The following is a 17,856-nucleotide window of genomic DNA, read 5'->3' on the forward strand; positions in this document are numbered from 1 at the left end:
ACAATAAAGCAAAACTATTAGTTTTTTTTCTGCAACGGGAAGATTGATTTATTAAATAAAGTATAACACGAATACCACACAAAAGGAACAGGAGACACAAAAACTAAAGTTAGGCGTTGTCGTTCATTGAATCTGTAAGAGAGAGAAGAAGAAGAAGAAGAAGAAGAGAGTCAATTTGTGTGTTTCTCGTTAGGAGAAGAGAGAGAAAGAGGAAGACTTTGACTCGTCTTCTTCCCCTCTCTCTATCATTGCATCTAGTTTCTTCACACCGTATGATATGACTTTTCCCTTTGATTTATATTTATCATCATTGTTATAACTTATACATTATCCCTTTTGCTTCAACAACTGATTATAGCCATTTAAGTATTCTTCTCTCCATTTTACGTTTTGAGGTCTGTATATGTCTCTCCCCTTGTGTGCTCTTATTTTAGAATCTTCCTTTGGTAACTCTTAGCTAGGGTTTTACTTATTCAATCTAAACCTAATTTTCTGCTTGTTGATTGGTTCTAGTTGTAAGGCTTAAGAAACTGGAGACAGTATAGCTCAAAAGTTTTGAACTTTCTTTCTGGGTTTTTGATGAAATTTCAGGAGTCCCTGAGAGATTTGATTAGATGGGGAACTGTTGTGGCAGTCCGAGCTCGGCTACGATAGAGAGTGGACATGGGAAACCTAAGAACAAAAACAATCCCGAGTACACTGCAGCAAATGGATCTGGAGCTGGCTTTAAGCTCTCCGTGTTGAAAGATCCAACAGGACATGATATTTCTTCGCAGTATGATCTGGGAAGGGAGGTTGGTCGAGGAGAGTTTGGTGTGACTTACTTGTGTACCGATATCCAGACAGGTGACAAGTACGCTTGCAAGTCCATATCGAAGAAGAAGCTGAGAACAGCGGTGGACGTAGGGGATGTGAGGAGGGAGGTTGAGATAATGAAACATATGCCTAAACACCCCAACATTGTCTCTTTGAAGGATTCCTTTGAGGATGATGATGCGGTTCATATAGTTATGGAGCTGTGTGAAGGAGGGGAGCTGTTTGATCGGATTGTTGCGAGAGGACATTACTCTGAGAGGGCTGCTGCTGCGGTTATGAAGACTATTGTTGAAGTTGTTCAGGTTTATGTAGCTGTAGCTGTGTGGATTAACAACTTTACAATTGTCTGTGTGTTCTTCTGCTCACTCACATACCCTTTGTTGTGTGTCTTTTGCAGATATGCCATAAGCAGGGAGTGATGCATAGGGATCTTAAACCAGAGAACTTTCTTTTTGCTAATAAGAAAGAGACTTCGGCTCTTAAGGCTATTGACTTTGGTTTATCTGTCTTCTTTAAACCAGGTGCTTTGATAATATTAGGTTTTGATGAGAATCAATGGGCAGATTATGTTTATCTTTACTTTTTAACTTTTGCTAAACTGTAAACAGGTGAGCAGTTTAATGAGATTGTTGGAAGTCCTTATTACATGGCACCAGAGGTGCTGCGACGAAACTATGGACCTGAGATAGATGTCTGGAGCGCAGGAGTCATCCTCTATATCCTTCTTTGTGGTGTCCCTCCATTTTGGGCAGGTTTGTCTATGCTTTTACCATAAGGGAGATTATTCAAATAAGACCTCACTCAGATGTGTATCATATGGGCTTATCCTTTTGGTACAGAGACTGAACAAGGGGTGGCTCAAGCGATCATTAGGTCAGTCATTGACTTCAAGAGAGATCCATGGCCAAGAGTTTCCGAAAGCGCCAAAGACCTTGTGAGAAAGATGCTTGAACCTGATCCCAAGAAACGGCTTTCTGCTGCAGAAGTACTTGGTAGGCTTTCTGTTTTTTAGCTTTGGATGTTTTGATATCGTTATTATACTCATAAAGAGAGATTCTTCTATTTTGCAGAACATTCTTGGATACTGAATGCAAAGAAGGCTCCGAATGTGTCTCTTGGGGAGACTGTGAAAGCAAGGCTCAAGCAGTTTTCCGTTATGAACAAGCTCAAGAAACGAGCTCTAAGAGTATTGATTCTGTTTTAAAACCATGCGCCTGGCTGGTTCTTTTGATCTGATGATATAACACATAAAGCTTGTTTTTACTCTTGTAGGTGATAGCTGAACACTTGTCAGTGGAGGAAGCAGCTGGGATAAAGGAAGCATTTGAAATGATGGACGTTAACAAGAGAGGCAAGATAAACCTCGAGGAGCTTAAATACGGACTTCAAAAAGCTGGACAACAGATTGCTGATGCGGATCTTCAGATTCTCATGGAAGCTGTATGAAATCTTTTTTTTACTTCTCTCAAGTGCTACTACTATGTCACACGTCTGAGAATTTGAAACTATTTGCTTTCTTTCTTTTTTTGTTTCCCAAACAGACTGATGTTGATGGGGATGGGACACTGAACTATGGAGAGTTCGTGGCTGTTTCTGTACACCTGAAGAAGATGGCGAATGATGAACACTTGCATAAAGCGTTTAACTTCTTTGATAAGAACCAGAGTGGTTACATAGAGACAGAAGAGCTTCGTGAGGCTTTGAATGATGAGTTGGATGAAACTAGCAGTGAGGAAGTCATCGCTGCCATCATGCAAGATGTTGATACTGACAAGGTAGCATAACATATTATATTATTTTTTTTATTTTTTTTTAACCAGGGGATGATCCAAAGGCTTTCTAGGCCCAAGACTAATCCCCCTGAGACCGACGGCAACCCACGTATTCTTGCGATTTAACGCAGCCCCGGTGGCCAAGTGGAATCGAACCCAGGGCGGAAGCTCCAGCCGGAGCCCCTTTACCCCTTTAACATATTATATTTTCTTGGTAAATTAATTCTTATGAATGTCAGATGATAAAAGAACACTATATATCCTGTGATCAGGACGGGCGTATAAGCTATGAAGAGTTTGCAGCGATGATGAAAGCTGGGACAGATTGGAGAAAAGCGTCACGGCAGTATTCCAGGGAAAGATTCAACAGTTTGAGCCTCAAGTTAATGAGAGATGGTTCATTGCAATTAGCAGGTGAGGCCTAAGAAGTAAAGAAAAGCTTGGATCTTTCCTGAATGGCCCACAATGAAAGAGACATGGTTATGTTTTAAAAAGCAATTTTAACACGGTAATGACAGAGAAGAATCAGAAGAAGATTGGTATTTGGTTTCTCCTTTTTTTTTTGTTTTCTTTCTCACGTGTTTTAGAGTTTCAATTGTTTGAAGTTGTTTGTTCATTGGATGATGATAGGCCATGTGGTTTGATGACGATGTCGACAAGTTTCTGAGTTTCCAAAGATGAGTTCTTTTTATTTTTTTTTGAAAGAACTGTGGTAGTAGGTACTGTTTCAAATCTCAACAATATATGTCAAGACATCAACTCGAAAACGAAAACATAGGACTCTGGCAATGTAAATAAAAATGTGGAGATGTGATTCTTGAGATGTGTAAGAGACGCGTCATTCTCACGCGCCAAAGGGAGTCTCTATCGTGAGGCCCACACCCACCACCAAACACAAAATCTAAAAAGAATCAAAACCCTTAATAAAAAAAAAACAGAGCACACAAAGGAAAGAATCTACCTTTTCGCTCTCTGATTCTCTCCTCTCCTCTCCACTGCGAGACTGAAGAGCCAAAAGGAGACGACTTTCACATCTCTCTTGCATCCAATGGCAATCGCGTCGTGCTTCTTCTGTGTTCCCACTCCGAACACATCATCATCCATCTCTGAATCGAACCTCTCACGTCCTCACCTCTCCTTCTCTCCTAGACTCTCCTCCTCCTCCGTAAAGTCCATCTCTTTCCACCGCCGCGTCACTGTTTCCCCTCTTTTCTCCTCCTCAATCGACAACGGCGGCTCTGACAACAACAACAACAATAACAACGACGGAGGAGACGGAGGGAAGAATAACGGGGATGGAGACGGTGGTGGTGGCGAGGACAGAGACAGGAACAGGAGCGAGGCGATGATGCTGTTGGCCGAGTCTGGGACGGAGCTGGAGAGCCTTCCCAAGGATCTAGCCGCTGCTATCGAGTCCGGTCGGATTCCTGGTTCGGTTATCACCCGGTTCCTCGAGCTCCAGAGATCGGCTGTGATGAGGTGGCTGATGCAGTTCGCTGGGTTTAGGGAAAGGCTCTTGGCTGATGATCTTTTCCTGGCTAAACTCGCCATGGAGTGTGGTGTTGGTATCTTCACTAAGGTCTGTGCTTGCTTTTTTTCTTATCCACGTCATTAGAAAGTTTTGAATTTTATGGCGATTCCTTAGCTAATAATATGTATTTGATTTTGTTTTGATTAACAGACTGCTGCTGAGTACGAAAGGCGTAGAGAAAACTTCTTCAATGAACTTGAAGTTGTCTTTGCTGATGTGGTAATTAAATCATTCATTCTTCTCTTGTCTTTGTGTTCGTGTCTGAAACTTACTCTGAGGAGCTGTTGTTAGATGGTGGGGATGGGTGAGAAGAGTAATCTTTTTAGATGACCCATTCAGATAGACGAAAGGTTGGGTAGTTTTTGTGGTTGTGACTTGTCTGCTGGGGTCTTCAAATTTTCTCACCATTTGTTTTTTGCATGAATAGTCTTTGAACCAAGTAGTTGACATTTGCTTTGTCTCTGTGGTAAGAACCAAATTTTAAACTGTACACTAGTATACCCACCCTGAGACTCTCTCTTTTTTTTTCAAATTTTTATATCTCAGACTGTTATTTATTTTGTTTATAATGAATACGAAGTGAACTCACTATCATTTTTTTCTTTATTAGGTGATGGCTATTATTGCTGACTTCATGTTAGTTTATCTTCCTGCTCCTACTGTGTCTCTTAGACCACCTCTCGCACTTTCTGCTGGTGGTATATCCAAGTTTTTCCACAACTGCCCAGACAATGCCTTCCAGGTATCTTTATTTCTTAAAAAGATTGCTTGCCACATGCAGGATAAGTTTGGAGAAGCTTTTGTTCTCGTCTAATTAAATCCAATCTGTTTGCTGCAGATTGCTATGTCTGGAACCTCGTATTCTCTCTTGCAAAGGTTTGGTGCTATAGCGGTATGTGCTTGTTCTTTTTTTGTCAATTTCTTTCTCTGTGATATCATTCACAACGCAATACTTTGTTTTTAAGGTCTGATCGTTTGTGTATTCTATGCACAGCGCAATGGGGCTAAGCTGTTTGCCGTTGGCACCACATCATCGCTGGTGAGTCAAAACATATATAGTTTTCCATATTATACATAAAGTCTGTTTCACATCACAAAAACTGCTGTTTTGACGTGACGAATATGTGTGTTTAATTGGTTAAGGTGGGTACTGCTGTTACAAATGCATTTATAAAAGCAAAAGGAGCCGTGGACAAGACTTCTGAAGGCGAAGTCGAGACTGTTCCAATACTCTCCACAAGTGTTGCATATGGTGTTTACATGGCAGTTTCCAGCAACCTAAGGTACTTTTTTTTTTTTTTTTGGAAACGCAACCTAAGGTACTTACTTAGTTTCTTTCCTACCAAACAAAAAAAAATACACAAGAAGTCGAAGAAAAAAAGGCAGTAGATATATTCTGCATTTTTAGCATTTAGATTGGAGAAAGTAAAATGAGGTTATGGTAATGGTATGAAATAAACAGGTACCAAGTTTTGGCTGGTGTGGTAGAACAACGTCTCCTGGAACCAATGCTACACCAACACAAACTTGCACTCAGCGCCATGTGTTTCGCTGTTAGAACTGGCAACACTTTCTTGGGCTCCTTATTGTAAGTTGTCTTAAACGCACAAACCTCTTTCTTACTCTCTGCTCTCAGCACCTTTATTCACATGTTCTTTTTTTCTTTTGTTGTCTCAGATGGGTGGATTATGCACGTCTCATAGGGATCCAGAAATCTCATTGATGTATCATCATCATCGTCAGAAGAAGCACATGATGAGCTCGGTTCTACACATGATCTGCTTTCAACTTATGTATACGAAACTACATGATTTTCATTTTCAATTGTTTCTGATTTTTGATTGTTTGGTCAATGTTTCTACAAAAACTAGTCAGGTGATTCCATGCAAAAACCAAGGCTATTTTCACAAACCACATGTGCATTTTTTTGGGTTTTGAGTTGACATTCTCACCGTCTATTTCACTGCAACTAGAAGTAGTAAATACATCATATCAATAAATAACAGATTCAGTACAGTTCCACAATAAATCATTGATCACTAGAAATATGTGGCCTAAGCAAGAACTTCATCTTTGTGACAAGCTCTTATCTTCACTTCCAAAGTATCTGAACTGCTAACCTTTTGCACATCGCAGCACTCGATTCCTTCACCCTGTTAATTATTTTCAGGCGGTTAGATCACATTATAAAAATAGGTTTATAATTTGCTAAAAAAGATAGATATATTGGTTTACCATCTTGTGCATAGTAGCAGCGATGACTCGGACTTGTGAAATGTTACCAGCAGATTGGTTGACATTTGGCGAGCAAGGAGGTAAACTACCTGCCGTTTTCACCTTGTACATCGTAGTAACCAAGCTTTGGTTCGTGTCCTCTACAACAGAGTCAAAGAATAACTGACGAGGCATCTCACACGGATCATTCGTCACCTTTCTCGTGTTAAATGTATACACGGGTATTCTAACATTCTTCCATGGCCGGAACGTTTCTAGAGGGCGCTTCAGGTGGTTTCTTGGTAATATAGATTGGTAAACGTGGACTGAGTAGCCCCAAGACACAGATACTGACCAGTTGTTTCCCCTTTGGTAACATATTGTCTGTTGGAGGATACGGGACTGGTCGGTTTTCGCGGTTTTCATGAGGTGGTTCACTGATTCCTGACGGCTCATGGCTGGGAAGATGGGGTCTATGACGTCGAAATGGTGGAGACTGATAAGAGGAGACTGAGGATGAGCTGATAAGAGACCTGATATGTCACCGTGCAGATCAATCTGGTCATAGCATAACAAGCAAGATGGGAGTCAGTGTATGTGAATAAGAGCCATCAAAGCGACCAAGACACTGATATATAAAGTATTTGGATCAATTCATTTACCGCCAATTAGTTTTAATTAAAATGAAGCGTATGGACTTAACTTATTTGTTATGTTCAAGTTTAGTGACTATATATATTATTGAAACATTTGAAATATAAAAATTTATTATAAACCGAAATTTGAATTGAACATCCTACCTGGTGGATACCTTTGTTCATAGTAAGATCGATTCCCAAGTCAGCTAAGCAACGAAATGAGAGAAGATCGCTATAAACTCCAAGGTACCTTGCAATACAATCTTCCATTTTGTTGAGAAGTGTTTCAACAGTTGGATAGCTCAATGCATATCCCCCACCTCCATATCCCATGTCAAACGAGAAAATGGAGTTTGACCAAACGTTTTCTGAGTTCATCCCAATGTAATAGTGTTTCTTGTGGTCGTACCGCTCCAGAGCTTTGACTAGATTGTCCAAGAAGAAGAGAGTATCATCATCAGCTATTACAAACCATCTCGTGTCTTCTTTGTTGGCCTTGTTAAACGACTCATGGAGTGATTGAAAAAGGCGGATCTGAGTCTTGAATTTTGCGTTTGCGATGGATGAGTCTTTGTTAACAATGAACGGAGGAGACTGTTGAGGCCAAGGCAAGAGGTCACGACCAGGTGGTTTTTCTAGAAAGACATGTCCTCTTGTGATGTTTGGTCTCCACCAAGGCTCTATGTAGCCTCTCCTGTACCTCCAAGTCTTTGTACTACCAACGATGACAAAGAATAGATGGCTGATGTTTGTAGGAGGCTCTCGTGATGCTTGCAAGGAAGAAGATGTGGATATTTCTGAAGAGGAGAAAGTGAATTCAAGAGGGGCAAATAGTTTATGGGTTATCATTTTATGAGGACGGTTGAAGGCAAATGTGTGTAACAAGAAAAGTAGAGCACCGGAAATGGCTATGGACTTCCATAAGGTAGATAAAGATAGGCTCTGAGAGATATGACTCAGTTTAGTTAGTCTGGTGTTGTTGTTATTGCTGCTCTCAAATGCCATAGAAAGACTAATAAACACAATATTAGGATTATTTTGATAGATTGAGAGGATTGAATCCATACATAAATATATGTATGGGAATAGTTAGTTAATTAAGTAAAAGGGGAATGTTGATCATGAGAGCTAAGGTGCATAAATCATGTGTTTAGATGTTGTAGCAGGTGATTAATATTAAAAAGTACTAAAACTTTCTCGTTTTTAATAAAAAAGGATACGAAAGAAGCCAAAAAAGGTTGATGAAACAATCTTCACGCTGCTTTTCTATATGCATAATTGCAAGTAACCATCTCATTTAGATTACCATACCGTTGTAAACTCAACCAATCTTGGACCTTCTAGCTTAGCTATGACACTTTCTTGTTTCTTTCAATCTGTTAAAAACACACACACACACACTTAATATACTATATCGATTGATGGGATATTTTTGGTTTACATGGAATTATCGACTGATTTAGAAGAAATAGGACCAAAAGAACAATCAAAGTAGTTAATTTGCTTGAGCATATGAATCTTTAGGAAGCCTCTCTTTTTTCATTAGGCGATGATCTCGTCTCTCCTACAGTCTCGAAGTCTTATACTTGCAGCATCACCCTCATACTTCACGTCGCAACATTCCACTTCTCTTCCCTAGAAACAGAATAATTAATCAGACCATACTACTTTCTATTTAACAATGGAACTAATTTTTTTTTAACTGTTATCATAACTAACAACACAACAGATAAATTCTCAGATATAGCCGTATCAAAACATAGTAAGATGCATATTCTCATAATGAACTAACCTGTCTTGGAGTTTTGGGAGAGAAGACTTGGATAGAAGCAAGAGGATCAGCAGAGATATTCCCGGAAAAGGAACAAGAAGTCATGTTTCTAATAAACTTCCTTGTGTAAGAAGTAACAACTCCTCCGCTCACTTGTTCAATCGAATCAAAGAAGAACCAGTGAGGAGCTTCACATGGATCTCGAGAAACCGGTCTCGTGTTAAACATGTAAAAAGGAGGCCGTCCTCCGTACCAAGGACGGAATGTCTCGATGGGAAGCTTTAAGTGGCTCCGTGGGAATATATTCTCATAGATATGAACAGTGTATCCCCACGAGACCGAAAAAGTCCAGTTACTTGCTCTAAAGTGGCATATCGACTGTTGTAGCATCCGTGATTGGTCTACGTTAGCTGCTTGCATGATATGAATGACTGAGCCGGGACGGTCCATGCCAGGGAAAAGTGGTGTGACAGTATCGAAGTGGTGGAGGCTGACAAGAGGAGCCGTTGGGTGGGACGAGAGGAAGCCTGATATGTCACCGTATAGATCCACCTGTTGCATGTTAAACAAAGTACTTATTGTTTAGTTCAATGAACATGTGAATCCTAGGATAAAACAAATGAAAAATCAGAGCCAGTTCTGGATACAACCGGATGGAACATTCGAATTGGCCCCTAAATTTTTAAAAACTATTATACAAAAAAATTGATGGAAACTTTTTTTGTTAAGATTAATTTAAAATATTTATGACGTCATAATTCTCAGACCCGGCCTAGTGAGAAATATGTTGACATACCTGATGAAATCCTTTTTCGAGGGTAAGATCAACGCCCAAATCAGCCAAACAAAGACTTTGTATCTGATCTACTGCCCAAATGAAATGATATTTTTCAACACATTCATCCAACTTTACCACCAAAGCCTCCACCAGAGCATAACTTAAGGCGTATCCTCCTCCTCCAAATCCCATGTTAAAATCGAAATAAACGTTTGATTTTATAGTCTCCGAGTTTATTCCGATGTAATGTTGTCTCGTGTGGTCGTATTTTGACAACACATCCACTAAATTGTCTACGAAGAAAAGAGAATCATCATCACCCGTCACATACCTATTCATTTTGGACAAAGTTAGATCACAAACTTTTGCAATATCATACACAAAACACATATTTTTATTACTACAAGTTTTAAATTCCTTTTTTTAGAGTGACTAGTAACTTACCGACCCGAATGCTCGTTTATCCTCTTAGAGCAAGGTCCAAACCATATTAAATTAAATTTTCTTAAGAAAAAAGAACTCTTCCAACCAAAAATTAAACTAATGACTCCTTAGCTTCTTTATACTTCTACTATTAGATTATCTAAAAGTTTTGACCATTAGGTCAAACTCATAGTTGGTAATACCATCTCACACCCTCGTCCATGAGCCTGTAAGTCTCGAGAATGGCTCTATAGAACCGAGTGTGACTTGGTTTTTGGAGCTTCGGGTAAAATCTTAGTTTCTTGACGTCTTCACTGACTCTAAACGGCGGGAAGGTCCGCGACCAAGGCAGTAACTCTTCGGACGGCTCCACCTCCATGAAGATATAGCCTCGTGTCACGTTTGGTCTCCACCATGATTCAACGTAAGTTCTTCGATTCTTCCACGTACGTGGGCTCCCCACCAACACAAACATCAAATGGCTCATGTTTGTTGCAGTCTCATTAGGCTGCGGAAGCCTCTCTTGACATTTTATGGTGAATATATTACCATATAAAGATTCTGAAATGGTGTAGGTTTGGTTGAAGAAGACGAGGGTTAAGAAGACTGCGACGATGCCTAAGATCACGAGATATTTGCATAAGCTGTTTGTGTGGTAACTTGGAGACGACATTGTTCACGAGTGAATGTGACGATCGATGTAAAGCCGTATAAGTATAGCTATAACTTTATTGGAGACGTGATTAATTAGAATTTTTAATTTTGCTTCTTTACTTGTCAAACACTAAAATTAAAAAACACTAAAATGCAATGGCAGTTTCATGGAGCTCGGAATCATATGTAACTTTTTAGAATTTTTTTTTTCTTTGTCAAAAAAAAACACTAAAATTAAAACCGTAATTGATAGTGACACTAGTATATATACACACAACTTAGCTAATGCTTTCGATATTTATAATAACTTTAATCAGTAAAGTGGATGTTACGTTTACCAACCAGTTTCGTTGCCCTCTCGTGTAGAGTACTATCAGTGTTCGGTCACTAGTCAATTTGACGATGTATAGCCCGTATAAGGTTTTTTTTTTATCAACTAGCCGTATAAGTTTTTTTTGTGCAAATATCTTCAGTATCCTCCACGACAGCTATCTTCTATCTCTCAACTTTTCATGTCTTAAGTTTAACTTTATCCCTAGAGCTGCTAATGTTACTGCAGACTCTGTAGCTAAACTAGCCGTATAAGTTATAACTTTAACTTTATTGATGATTTGTGAATTAACCAAAGAAATAGTTAGAGCAGACAGTCAGTTTATACATCAACCGGTAGGTGTTTTCAATCCAGACATGAAACTATGTAGCTGTGTCGATTAATTCATAATCAACAGGCATGTGGAACGTAAATATTCTATGCGTTATGTATTATACTTATTAATTTTAAGAAAATTTAAATTTCTGTGCAACAGTAAAAAATTAGTATTTGCTGGTTGGGATTAATAAAAAAAAATTCTTAAACAAAGATGTTTTAAGGGAAAAATTAGAAATTAGATATTGAAGCTAATATAAATATGAATTAAAAAAATTGTAAACTTATTCATCCACATGATCAATATACACACTATAAATATGTATTTGCATCAATGCATTTTGTTCTCAAGATTGTTTTTTTTTTTGCTTTCTTCTTTCACGTTTGTTGTTTATTCACAACAATAGTGACTCTACCTTTTGCTCTGAAATTTAGAGAGAGAAATCAATAACAACTTCTTCTTTTTTGTAACTTAAAATCAGTGACATCTTACGTCTATATATTCTCCTCATTCCTCTTCTTTTTATTCTTTCGATCACTTTTCGTTCAAATAAATAAATAATTATCAAATTATTCAAAATATAAACAATTTTACATCAAATGCTACTTCAAGATTGAGATTTTATGGGTAATATGTAGATACAATGAAACTAATAGTCAATGCAAGCAATCAGACAATTCTCTATGTGGACAACGATCATTTCTTTGTAAGGTAGTATAGAATCTATAGATGGTTGTTTGAAAAACATAGAGGATTAAACATAACTTATTTGTCTCGCAGTTCATTCCCGAGATAATAAAGATAATATCTTCTGTAAGTAAAAAGGAGGAAGATAATATCTTGTCTTTTTTTTTGTTCAACCATTGCTTATATTAAATTAAAGGCCTCACAGGCTAGAGCTACAAACGCGACCGGAAGTAGTCTCAACGGTATGAAAACTAACAAAGAGCAGTACAATGAAATAGAAAATAGATGCGTTAAAGGGGTGAAGAAATTCGAAGAAAATCTCCACTTTAGACCCTAGAACTGTTGTTCGAAAGAACATATAAAAGTCAAAGACGATGTTAAGACACCCTAATAAAATGGTAGGAGAGCGATTGAAAGGAGATCTGTTGCTCCTGGATTGGACTCTGAACGTGTAGAAGCAGGCTCCATTAACTTGCCCTGGTCATAGAGAGGCGAGCAAAGAACTCCGATAGAGTACTCGTCGGGCATGATCGATGCCATTTCCCAATAGACAAAGATGCTCATTGTGATAGTTCGAGACTCGGTAGACATGAAAAGCGACCATAGAGAAGGATGCATCGCAAGGAATAGCCCATAAGAGGGACGGCTATGTGAACCGCAGGCGGAGAGACTGGTACCAAAGTAGCTTGCGAAAACCTGATGGGTGAGCTTGACAAACACTGAAGAGAAAACATAGTTTGAGTTCAGGCAGAGATAATATCTTGTCCTCTTTGTCGAATATCTTGCTTTTTTTTTTTTGAACACATGTCGAATATCTTGCTTAATAAGACCTTTTGTCAGAGAGACACCTCTGATGAGTTAGTACAGGTAGGAGAAATAGATATGTTTTTTTTTTCTCTTTTTCATTTATTTGCTTTTGTTTTCTTTAGCAAAATTCAAACAATGACCATATAGAAACATGTTTTACTAGATATGCATGCCACAAAGAAGTTTTAAAAAATAAGTATGACGATTTTTAAAATGTGGATAAATAATCTTGAGTAAAAAATTTATCTTCCTCCAGGACATGTTCTGAGAGTTTGACTGCTTAAAACATTTTTTTAAAGAATTTTAGTTAAATCTTTTTTTTCATAATCTAAAGGCATATGCCTATATAAAAAACCTTCAAATATTTTGGAGCGAATGCTAATGTTTCAACCGGCTGTGCCCAGAACCGACTATGTTCCTATACAATATTATTACAATGTTTGCTTTTGTTTTACTTTTTAAATTTGTCTTTAAAAAAAATTAGTTGCTAAATGTGCAAACTGACTTAGAATTTGATCAGATAAAAGATTGTGCCCTCCATTTTTCATTAGGCGATGATTTCGTGTCTCCTACAATCTCGAAGTTTCATGTCTGCAACATTTGTACCTTCATATTCCACGTCGCAACATTCTACTTTTCTCCCCTATAAACAGAACATTGAAAACATCCTTAAAATATTAAAAACCGCTTATGGTGAAAAGAAAAATGTTAACAAACAGCAAAATAAACGAACCGGTTTGGGAGTTTTGGGAGAGAAGACACGGATGGAAGTAATAGGATCCGCAGAAGTATTACCAGACAAGGAGCAAGAAGTCATGTTTCTAGGAGACTTCCTTGTGTAAGAAGTAACAACTCCTTCCTTCACTTGTTCAATCGAATCAAAGAAGAACCAGTGAGGAGCTTCACATGGATCTCTGGAAACCGGTCTCGTGTTAAACATGTAAAAAGGAGGCAGTCCTCCATGCCACCAAGGACGGAATGTCTCGATGGGAAGCTTCAAGTGGCTCCGTGGGTATATCTTCTCATAGATATGAACAGAGTATCCCCACGAGACCGAAAAGGTCCAGTTTCTTTCTCTGACGTAGCATATCGACTGTTGTAGCATCCGTGATTGGTCTACGTTGGCTGCTTTCATGATATGAGTGACTGAACCTGGACGGTCCATGTGAGGGTAAAGTGGTGTGACAGTTTCGAAGTGGTGGAGGCTGACAAGAGGAGCCGTGGGTTGGGACGAGAGCAAGCCTGATATGTCACCGTATAGATCCACCTGTTGCATGCACACAAAATACTTATTGTTAACTTCCATTAACATGTGGCCGATAAGTCACCGCGCAGATCTAGATGTTGCATGTCAACCAAATACTTAATGTGTGATACAATTTCTTTATATCACTCAGAATTTATTGGATTCATTCAGAAACTTTATTGTGTGATACATTTCGATGCTTCAATACTTGTCAAGATAATAGCATTGTATTAAGAACTCTTTTCTTCTAAACCTTAGCAATCTTCATAAAAAAATATTCGTATAATGTCCTATTGGACCCATACGGAAACTCTTTTTTGGTGTGATACATTAAGATTCAATATTTTATCAACATACCTGCATGGTACAAAGTTTTTTTTTTTAATAGCATGGTACAAAGTTACTTCCCTTCTAATCCATAATCCTAAACTACAGTAGCTTTAATTTTAGTAACCATCTAATCGGGGTTAGTAATTTCGTTATGGCCGGGTAGGTAATTTTCTGAATGAATAAAATAAATAAATAACTCACCTTGTATTTTGTAGAATGAACTATTAGTATATAATATTTATTTTAAAAATGAAAGACACACCTGGTGAAATCCTTTATGAAGGCTAAGATCAACGCCCAAATCAGCCAAACACAAACTCTGTAAATGATCCACTGCCCAAATGTAATGGTACCTCTCAATACAATCATCCAATACTTCTACTAAAGCCTCCACTAGAGGATAACTTAGAGCATAACCTCCTCCTCCGAATGCCATGTCAAATGAGAAGTGAAAATTTGATTTTATGGTCTCCGAAAACATTCCGATGTATTGTTTTTCCGTGTGATCGTATTTTGACAACACATCCACCATGTTGTCTACGAAGAAAACACTGTCATCATCACCCGTCACATACCTATTTATATTGGACAAGGTTTATGTCAGAACTAAAATTTAGGTGATATGATAAACAAACATGTATTAGTATTCCTTCAAAAAAAATATTAGAGACAAAAGAAATTTCCAAAATGTCATCCAATAAAATCATGCACCAAGCCTTTTTACCAATTTAGGTATAACGAGAAGAGGAAATTGAAAAAAAATGAGAGTAAAAATTGAAGTTTATAAAATTTCTTGACTACTTTCTGGAAAAAAATATATTATTTTAATAAAATTCAAAAATTGTGTAAATCATAAAAAAACTTTTATTTTATTAATATGTTATAAAACGTAATAATTTATGTAATATAAATATTTAATTCTATAAGATTATAAATCAATTATTGTAAGTACAGAAATATATATCTCGATTTGATAAGATGATTAATAAGCTTAGTATGTATCATACCATCTCACATCCTCGTCTTGTTTGAGTCTGTAATTCTCAAGAATGGACCTATAGATCCGAGTGTGGTTTCGGTTTGTAAGCTTCGGGTAGATCTTCAGTTTCTTGAGGTCTTCGTTGATTTTTAACGGAGGTAAGGCCGGAGACCAAGGTTGGAACTCTTTCGACGGCTCCACGTCAAAGAAGATATTACCACGTGTCACGTTTGGTCTCCACCATGATTCTAAGAAAACATGACGATCCCTCCACGTACGTGAGCTCCCGACCAGAACGAACATCAAATGGCTCAAGTTTGTGGCCGTCTCTCTAGGCTGCAAGAAACTCTCTTGATATTTTATGGTGAAAATGTTACTGTCAAAAGATTGTGAAGTGAGGTATGTTTTGTTGAAAAAGACGAGCACGAAGAAAATCACGACAACGCCTATGATCACGCTGTATTTGCATAAGACTTTTGTGTGGTAACTTGGAGGCGACGACATTACATTATACAGAGATAGTAACATGGAGATTTTAGATGGAGAAAGATGATGAAATGATATTTGAAGGTTAACAAGGGAGGTTCTTGAGTATTTAGTTTCAAAACAGTCGAAATGATATTTTACTTTTCTTAACCCAATAAATACTAGTCCAAGTCCACAATTATTAAGATATATTTCCATATATTTTGATCATGTATATCTATTAGCTTATTTCCTTACTTCAATAGAGCGAGATGTATGGAAATATATCTCAATAATTATATTTCATCAATTTTTTTTACATTTTTGTCTTTATTTGTCAATATTTTAAGAGTGCATAAAACCATTAGATTCTTTTCCATCTTAGAATATGATCAAATAAAAGATTGAAAATTACAGTATAACCGATATTAATTGGTGCTCTCCATTTTCCATTAGGCGATGATTTCGTTTCTTCTACAATCTCGAAATCTTACGTTTGCAACATTTTCACCTTCATATTCCACGTTGCAACATTCCACTTTTTTCCCCTATAAACAGAAAAATGAAAATAGGTGAATAATATTAAAATGCCGCTTGTAGTGAAAAAAATATTGTAACTAACAATAAAGCAAAAATAAACTAAACCTGTTTGGGAGTTTTGGGAGAGAAGACACGGATAGAAGCGAGTGGATCAGCAGAAACATTACCAAAGAAGGAACAAGAAGTCATGTTTCTAATAAAATTTCTTGTGTAGAAAGTAACAACTTCTCCGTTCTCTTGCGCAATCGATTCGAAGAAGAACCAGTGAGGAGCTTCACATGGATTTTGAGACACCCTTCTCGTGTTAAACATGTAAAGTGGAGGCCGTCCTCGGAGCCAAGGACGGAATGTCTCGATAGGAAGCTTCAAGTGGCTGCGTGGGAATATCTTCTCATAGACATGAACCGATCGAGTATCCCCACGAGACCGAGAAGGTCCAGTTAATGGTTCTGAGGTGCCATATAGACTGTTGTACCATCCGTGATTGGTCCACGTTGGCCGCTTTCATGATGTGACGTACTGAGCCGGGACGGTCCATGCCAGGGAAAATTGGTTCGAGGGATCCGAAATGGTGGAAGCTGACAAGAGGAGCCGTTGGGTGGGACGAGAGGAAGCCTGATAAATCACCGCGCAGGTCCAACTGTGGCATGTTAACCAAATACTTACTGTGTGATACAATCTCTTGCGTATGCTAAATCTTCTTTATATCATTCCAATTCTATTGGATCCATACAGAAACTTTATTGTGTAGCACATTTCCAAGCTTCAATATTTATCAACATAATTGCAAGGTAAGTTGATGTAGATAGATATTTAAAAATATTCTAGATATTTTAATATTTAATGTTTTATTTATTATTAAGATAATTACATTAATTGTTTTATGGTTTTCTTATATATAGTTTTTTAGACTCTATGATTGTATTCAGTTTTTTGATGATTTAATAAAAGAATTTTCAGAAGAGGTTTTGATAAACCACTAAGAAGAGTATTCTCAAACCCTAAAGAGGTTTTTATAAACCACTGTGAAGAGTATTCACAACCCCTAAGAGCTTTTAATTAAGCATTGTGAAGAGTATTCACAAACCCTAGATTCGTGTATTCTTGGAATAAACGGATCTAGCTCTATCCCTAGAAGTTTCCGCTACATCAGTTGGTATCAGAACCAAACGGTTCTATTATCTTGATCGTAGATGTATCTACAACAACAACAACTAGTTGAGATAGTTGAGATCTTTGAAAAGTTTAAACAAGATATCAACAAGTTTCAATAAGATATCTGCACGGCATTAAATAAGTTCGATGAGGCATTAAAGAAAAGAGAAGTAGCACGAGTTCAAGATGTGCAGTTGGATGATGATGAAGACGAGGAGAGATTTATCGAAGAAGATATTTGTGTTGTCGACTCTATCTATAAAGATAAAGTTTGTGCAAAATTCGGGCGAGACGAGTTCTGTGCAAAATTCGGGCGAGACGATTTCCGTGCAAAATCTGGGCGAGACGAGTTCCGTGCAAAATACGGACAAAATCATATCGACGAAGATTTTGTGAAATTTTT

General features: G+C 37.8%; 5 protein-coding genes across 7 annotated transcripts; 2 read left to right on the top strand and 3 right to left on the bottom strand.

Moving 5' to 3' along the window:
• Nucleotides 1-76: 76 nt before the first annotated feature.
• LOC108816500 (calcium-dependent protein kinase 7) lies at nt 77-3,285 on the top strand. 2 transcript variants are annotated; one of them, XM_018589075.2, is made up of 9 exons: nt 77-270; nt 592-1,118; nt 1,214-1,337; nt 1,425-1,568; nt 1,656-1,808; nt 1,887-2,002; nt 2,089-2,256; nt 2,358-2,591; nt 2,861-3,285. In XM_018589075.2, exons 2-9 carry the CDS (start codon nt 615-617, stop codon nt 3,011-3,013), a joined length of 1,596 nt encoding a protein of 531 aa, XP_018444577.1. In that variant the 5' UTR covers nt 77-270; nt 592-614; the 3' UTR covers nt 3,014-3,285. The 2 variants fall into 2 exon arrangements, with proteins under 2 accessions (XP_018444577.1, XP_018444578.1); XM_018589076.2 differs by having other exon boundaries at nt 258-395.
• Nucleotides 3,286-3,507: 222 nt separating this feature from the next.
• Nucleotides 3,508-6,077, top strand: LOC108816465 (protein RETICULATA-RELATED 4, chloroplastic). The gene is made up of 8 exons (XM_018589043.2): nt 3,508-4,167; nt 4,270-4,338; nt 4,730-4,861; nt 4,958-5,011; nt 5,114-5,158; nt 5,263-5,402; nt 5,582-5,707; nt 5,797-6,077. Exons 1-8 carry the CDS (start codon nt 3,637-3,639, stop codon nt 5,840-5,842), a joined length of 1,143 nt encoding a protein of 380 aa, XP_018444545.1. The 5' UTR covers nt 3,508-3,636; the 3' UTR covers nt 5,843-6,077.
• Nucleotides 6,078-6,173: 96 nt separating this feature from the next.
• On the bottom strand, nt 6,174-7,976 carry LOC108815177 (uncharacterized). Its single transcript, XM_018587828.2, has 3 exons — nt 7,134-7,976; nt 6,355-6,891; nt 6,174-6,272 (listed from the first exon to the last, which is right to left on the bottom strand). Exons 1-3 carry the CDS (start codon nt 7,974-7,976, stop codon nt 6,174-6,176), a joined length of 1,479 nt encoding a protein of 492 aa, XP_018443330.2.
• Nucleotides 7,977-8,224: 248 nt separating this feature from the next.
• LOC108815178 (uncharacterized) lies at nt 8,225-10,702 on the bottom strand. Of its 2 annotated transcripts, none has more exons than XM_056990318.1 (3): nt 9,656-10,702; nt 8,764-9,294; nt 8,225-8,606 (listed from the first exon to the last, which is right to left on the bottom strand). In XM_056990318.1, the coding sequence occupies exons 1-3, from the start codon at nt 9,908-9,910 to the stop codon at nt 8,514-8,516; spliced, it is 879 nt and encodes a 292-aa protein (XP_056846298.1). In that variant the 5' UTR covers nt 9,911-10,702; the 3' UTR covers nt 8,225-8,513. The 2 variants fall into 2 exon arrangements, with proteins under 2 accessions (XP_056846298.1, XP_018443326.2); XM_018587824.2 differs by having other exon boundaries at nt 8,226-8,606; nt 9,539-10,702.
• Nucleotides 10,703-12,318: 1,616 nt separating this feature from the next.
• Nucleotides 12,319-15,797, bottom strand: LOC108815176 (uncharacterized). The gene is made up of 5 exons (XM_018587827.1): nt 15,322-15,797; nt 14,577-14,889; nt 13,472-14,005; nt 13,345-13,381; nt 12,319-12,650 (listed from the first exon to the last, which is right to left on the bottom strand). Exons 1-5 carry the CDS (start codon nt 15,795-15,797, stop codon nt 12,319-12,321), a joined length of 1,692 nt encoding a protein of 563 aa, XP_018443329.1.
• Between the last annotated feature and the right edge of the window lie 2,059 nt (nt 15,798-17,856).

The sequence above is a fragment of the Raphanus sativus genome, chromosome 7 (genome assembly GCF_000801105.2).
Source record: "Raphanus sativus cultivar WK10039 chromosome 7, ASM80110v3, whole genome shotgun sequence".
NCBI lineage: Eukaryota > Viridiplantae > Streptophyta > Magnoliopsida > Brassicales > Brassicaceae > Raphanus > Raphanus sativus.

Bases quoted from the DNA above. Each gene is read 5' to 3' on its own strand.
- LOC108816500 (XM_018589075.2), top strand. From the start codon at position 615: ATGGGGAACTGTTGTGGCAGTCCGAGCTCGGCTACGATAGAGAGTGGA. The intron at 1,338-1,424 runs GTGCTTTGATAA...AACTGTAAACAG, and splicing joins ATCTGTCTTCTTTAAACCAG to GTGAGCAGTTTAATGAGATT. The intron at 2,003-2,088 runs GTATTGATTCTG...TTACTCTTGTAG, and splicing joins TCAAGAAACGAGCTCTAAGA to GTGATAGCTGAACACTTGTC.
- LOC108816465 (XM_018589043.2), top strand. From the start codon at position 3,637: ATGGCAATCGCGTCGTGCTTCTTCTGTGTTCCCACTCCGAACACATCA. The intron at 4,862-4,957 runs GTATCTTTATTT...TGTTTGCTGCAG, and splicing joins GCCCAGACAATGCCTTCCAG to ATTGCTATGTCTGGAACCTC. The intron at 5,403-5,581 runs GTACTTTTTTTT...TGAAATAAACAG, and splicing joins GCAGTTTCCAGCAACCTAAG to GTACCAAGTTTTGGCTGGTG.
- LOC108815177 (XM_018587828.2), bottom strand. From the start codon at position 7,976: ATGGCATTTGAGAGCAGCAATAACAACAACACCAGACTAACTAAACTG. The intron at 6,892-7,133 runs GTAGGATGTTCA...TGCTATGACCAG, and splicing joins TGAACAAAGGTATCCACCAG to ATTGATCTGCACGGTGACAT. The intron at 6,273-6,354 runs GTAAACCAATAT...AATAATTAACAG, and splicing joins CTGCTACTATGCACAAGATG to GGTGAAGGAATCGAGTGCTG.
- LOC108815178 (XM_018587824.2), bottom strand. From the start codon at position 9,910: ATGTGTTTTGTGTATGATATTGCAAAAGTTTGTGATCTAACTTTGTCC. The intron at 9,295-9,538 runs GTATGTCAACAT...AACATGCAACAG, and splicing joins TCGAAAAAGGATTTCATCAG to GTGGATCTATACGGTGACAT. The intron at 8,607-8,763 runs GTTAGTTCATTA...TTCTGTTTCTAG, and splicing joins CTCCCAAAACTCCAAGACAG to GGAAGAGAAGTGGAATGTTG.
- LOC108815176 (XM_018587827.1), bottom strand. From the start codon at position 15,797: ATGTCGTCGCCTCCAAGTTACCACACAAAAGTCTTATGCAAATACAGC. The intron at 14,890-15,321 runs GTATGATACATA...CAATATAAATAG, and splicing joins CAAGACGAGGATGTGAGATG to GTATGTGACGGGTGATGATG. The intron at 12,651-13,344 runs GTACAAATGTTG...TTTTCTCTTCAG, and splicing joins TTGCGACGTGGAATATGAAG to TGTTTGTCAAGCTCACCCAT.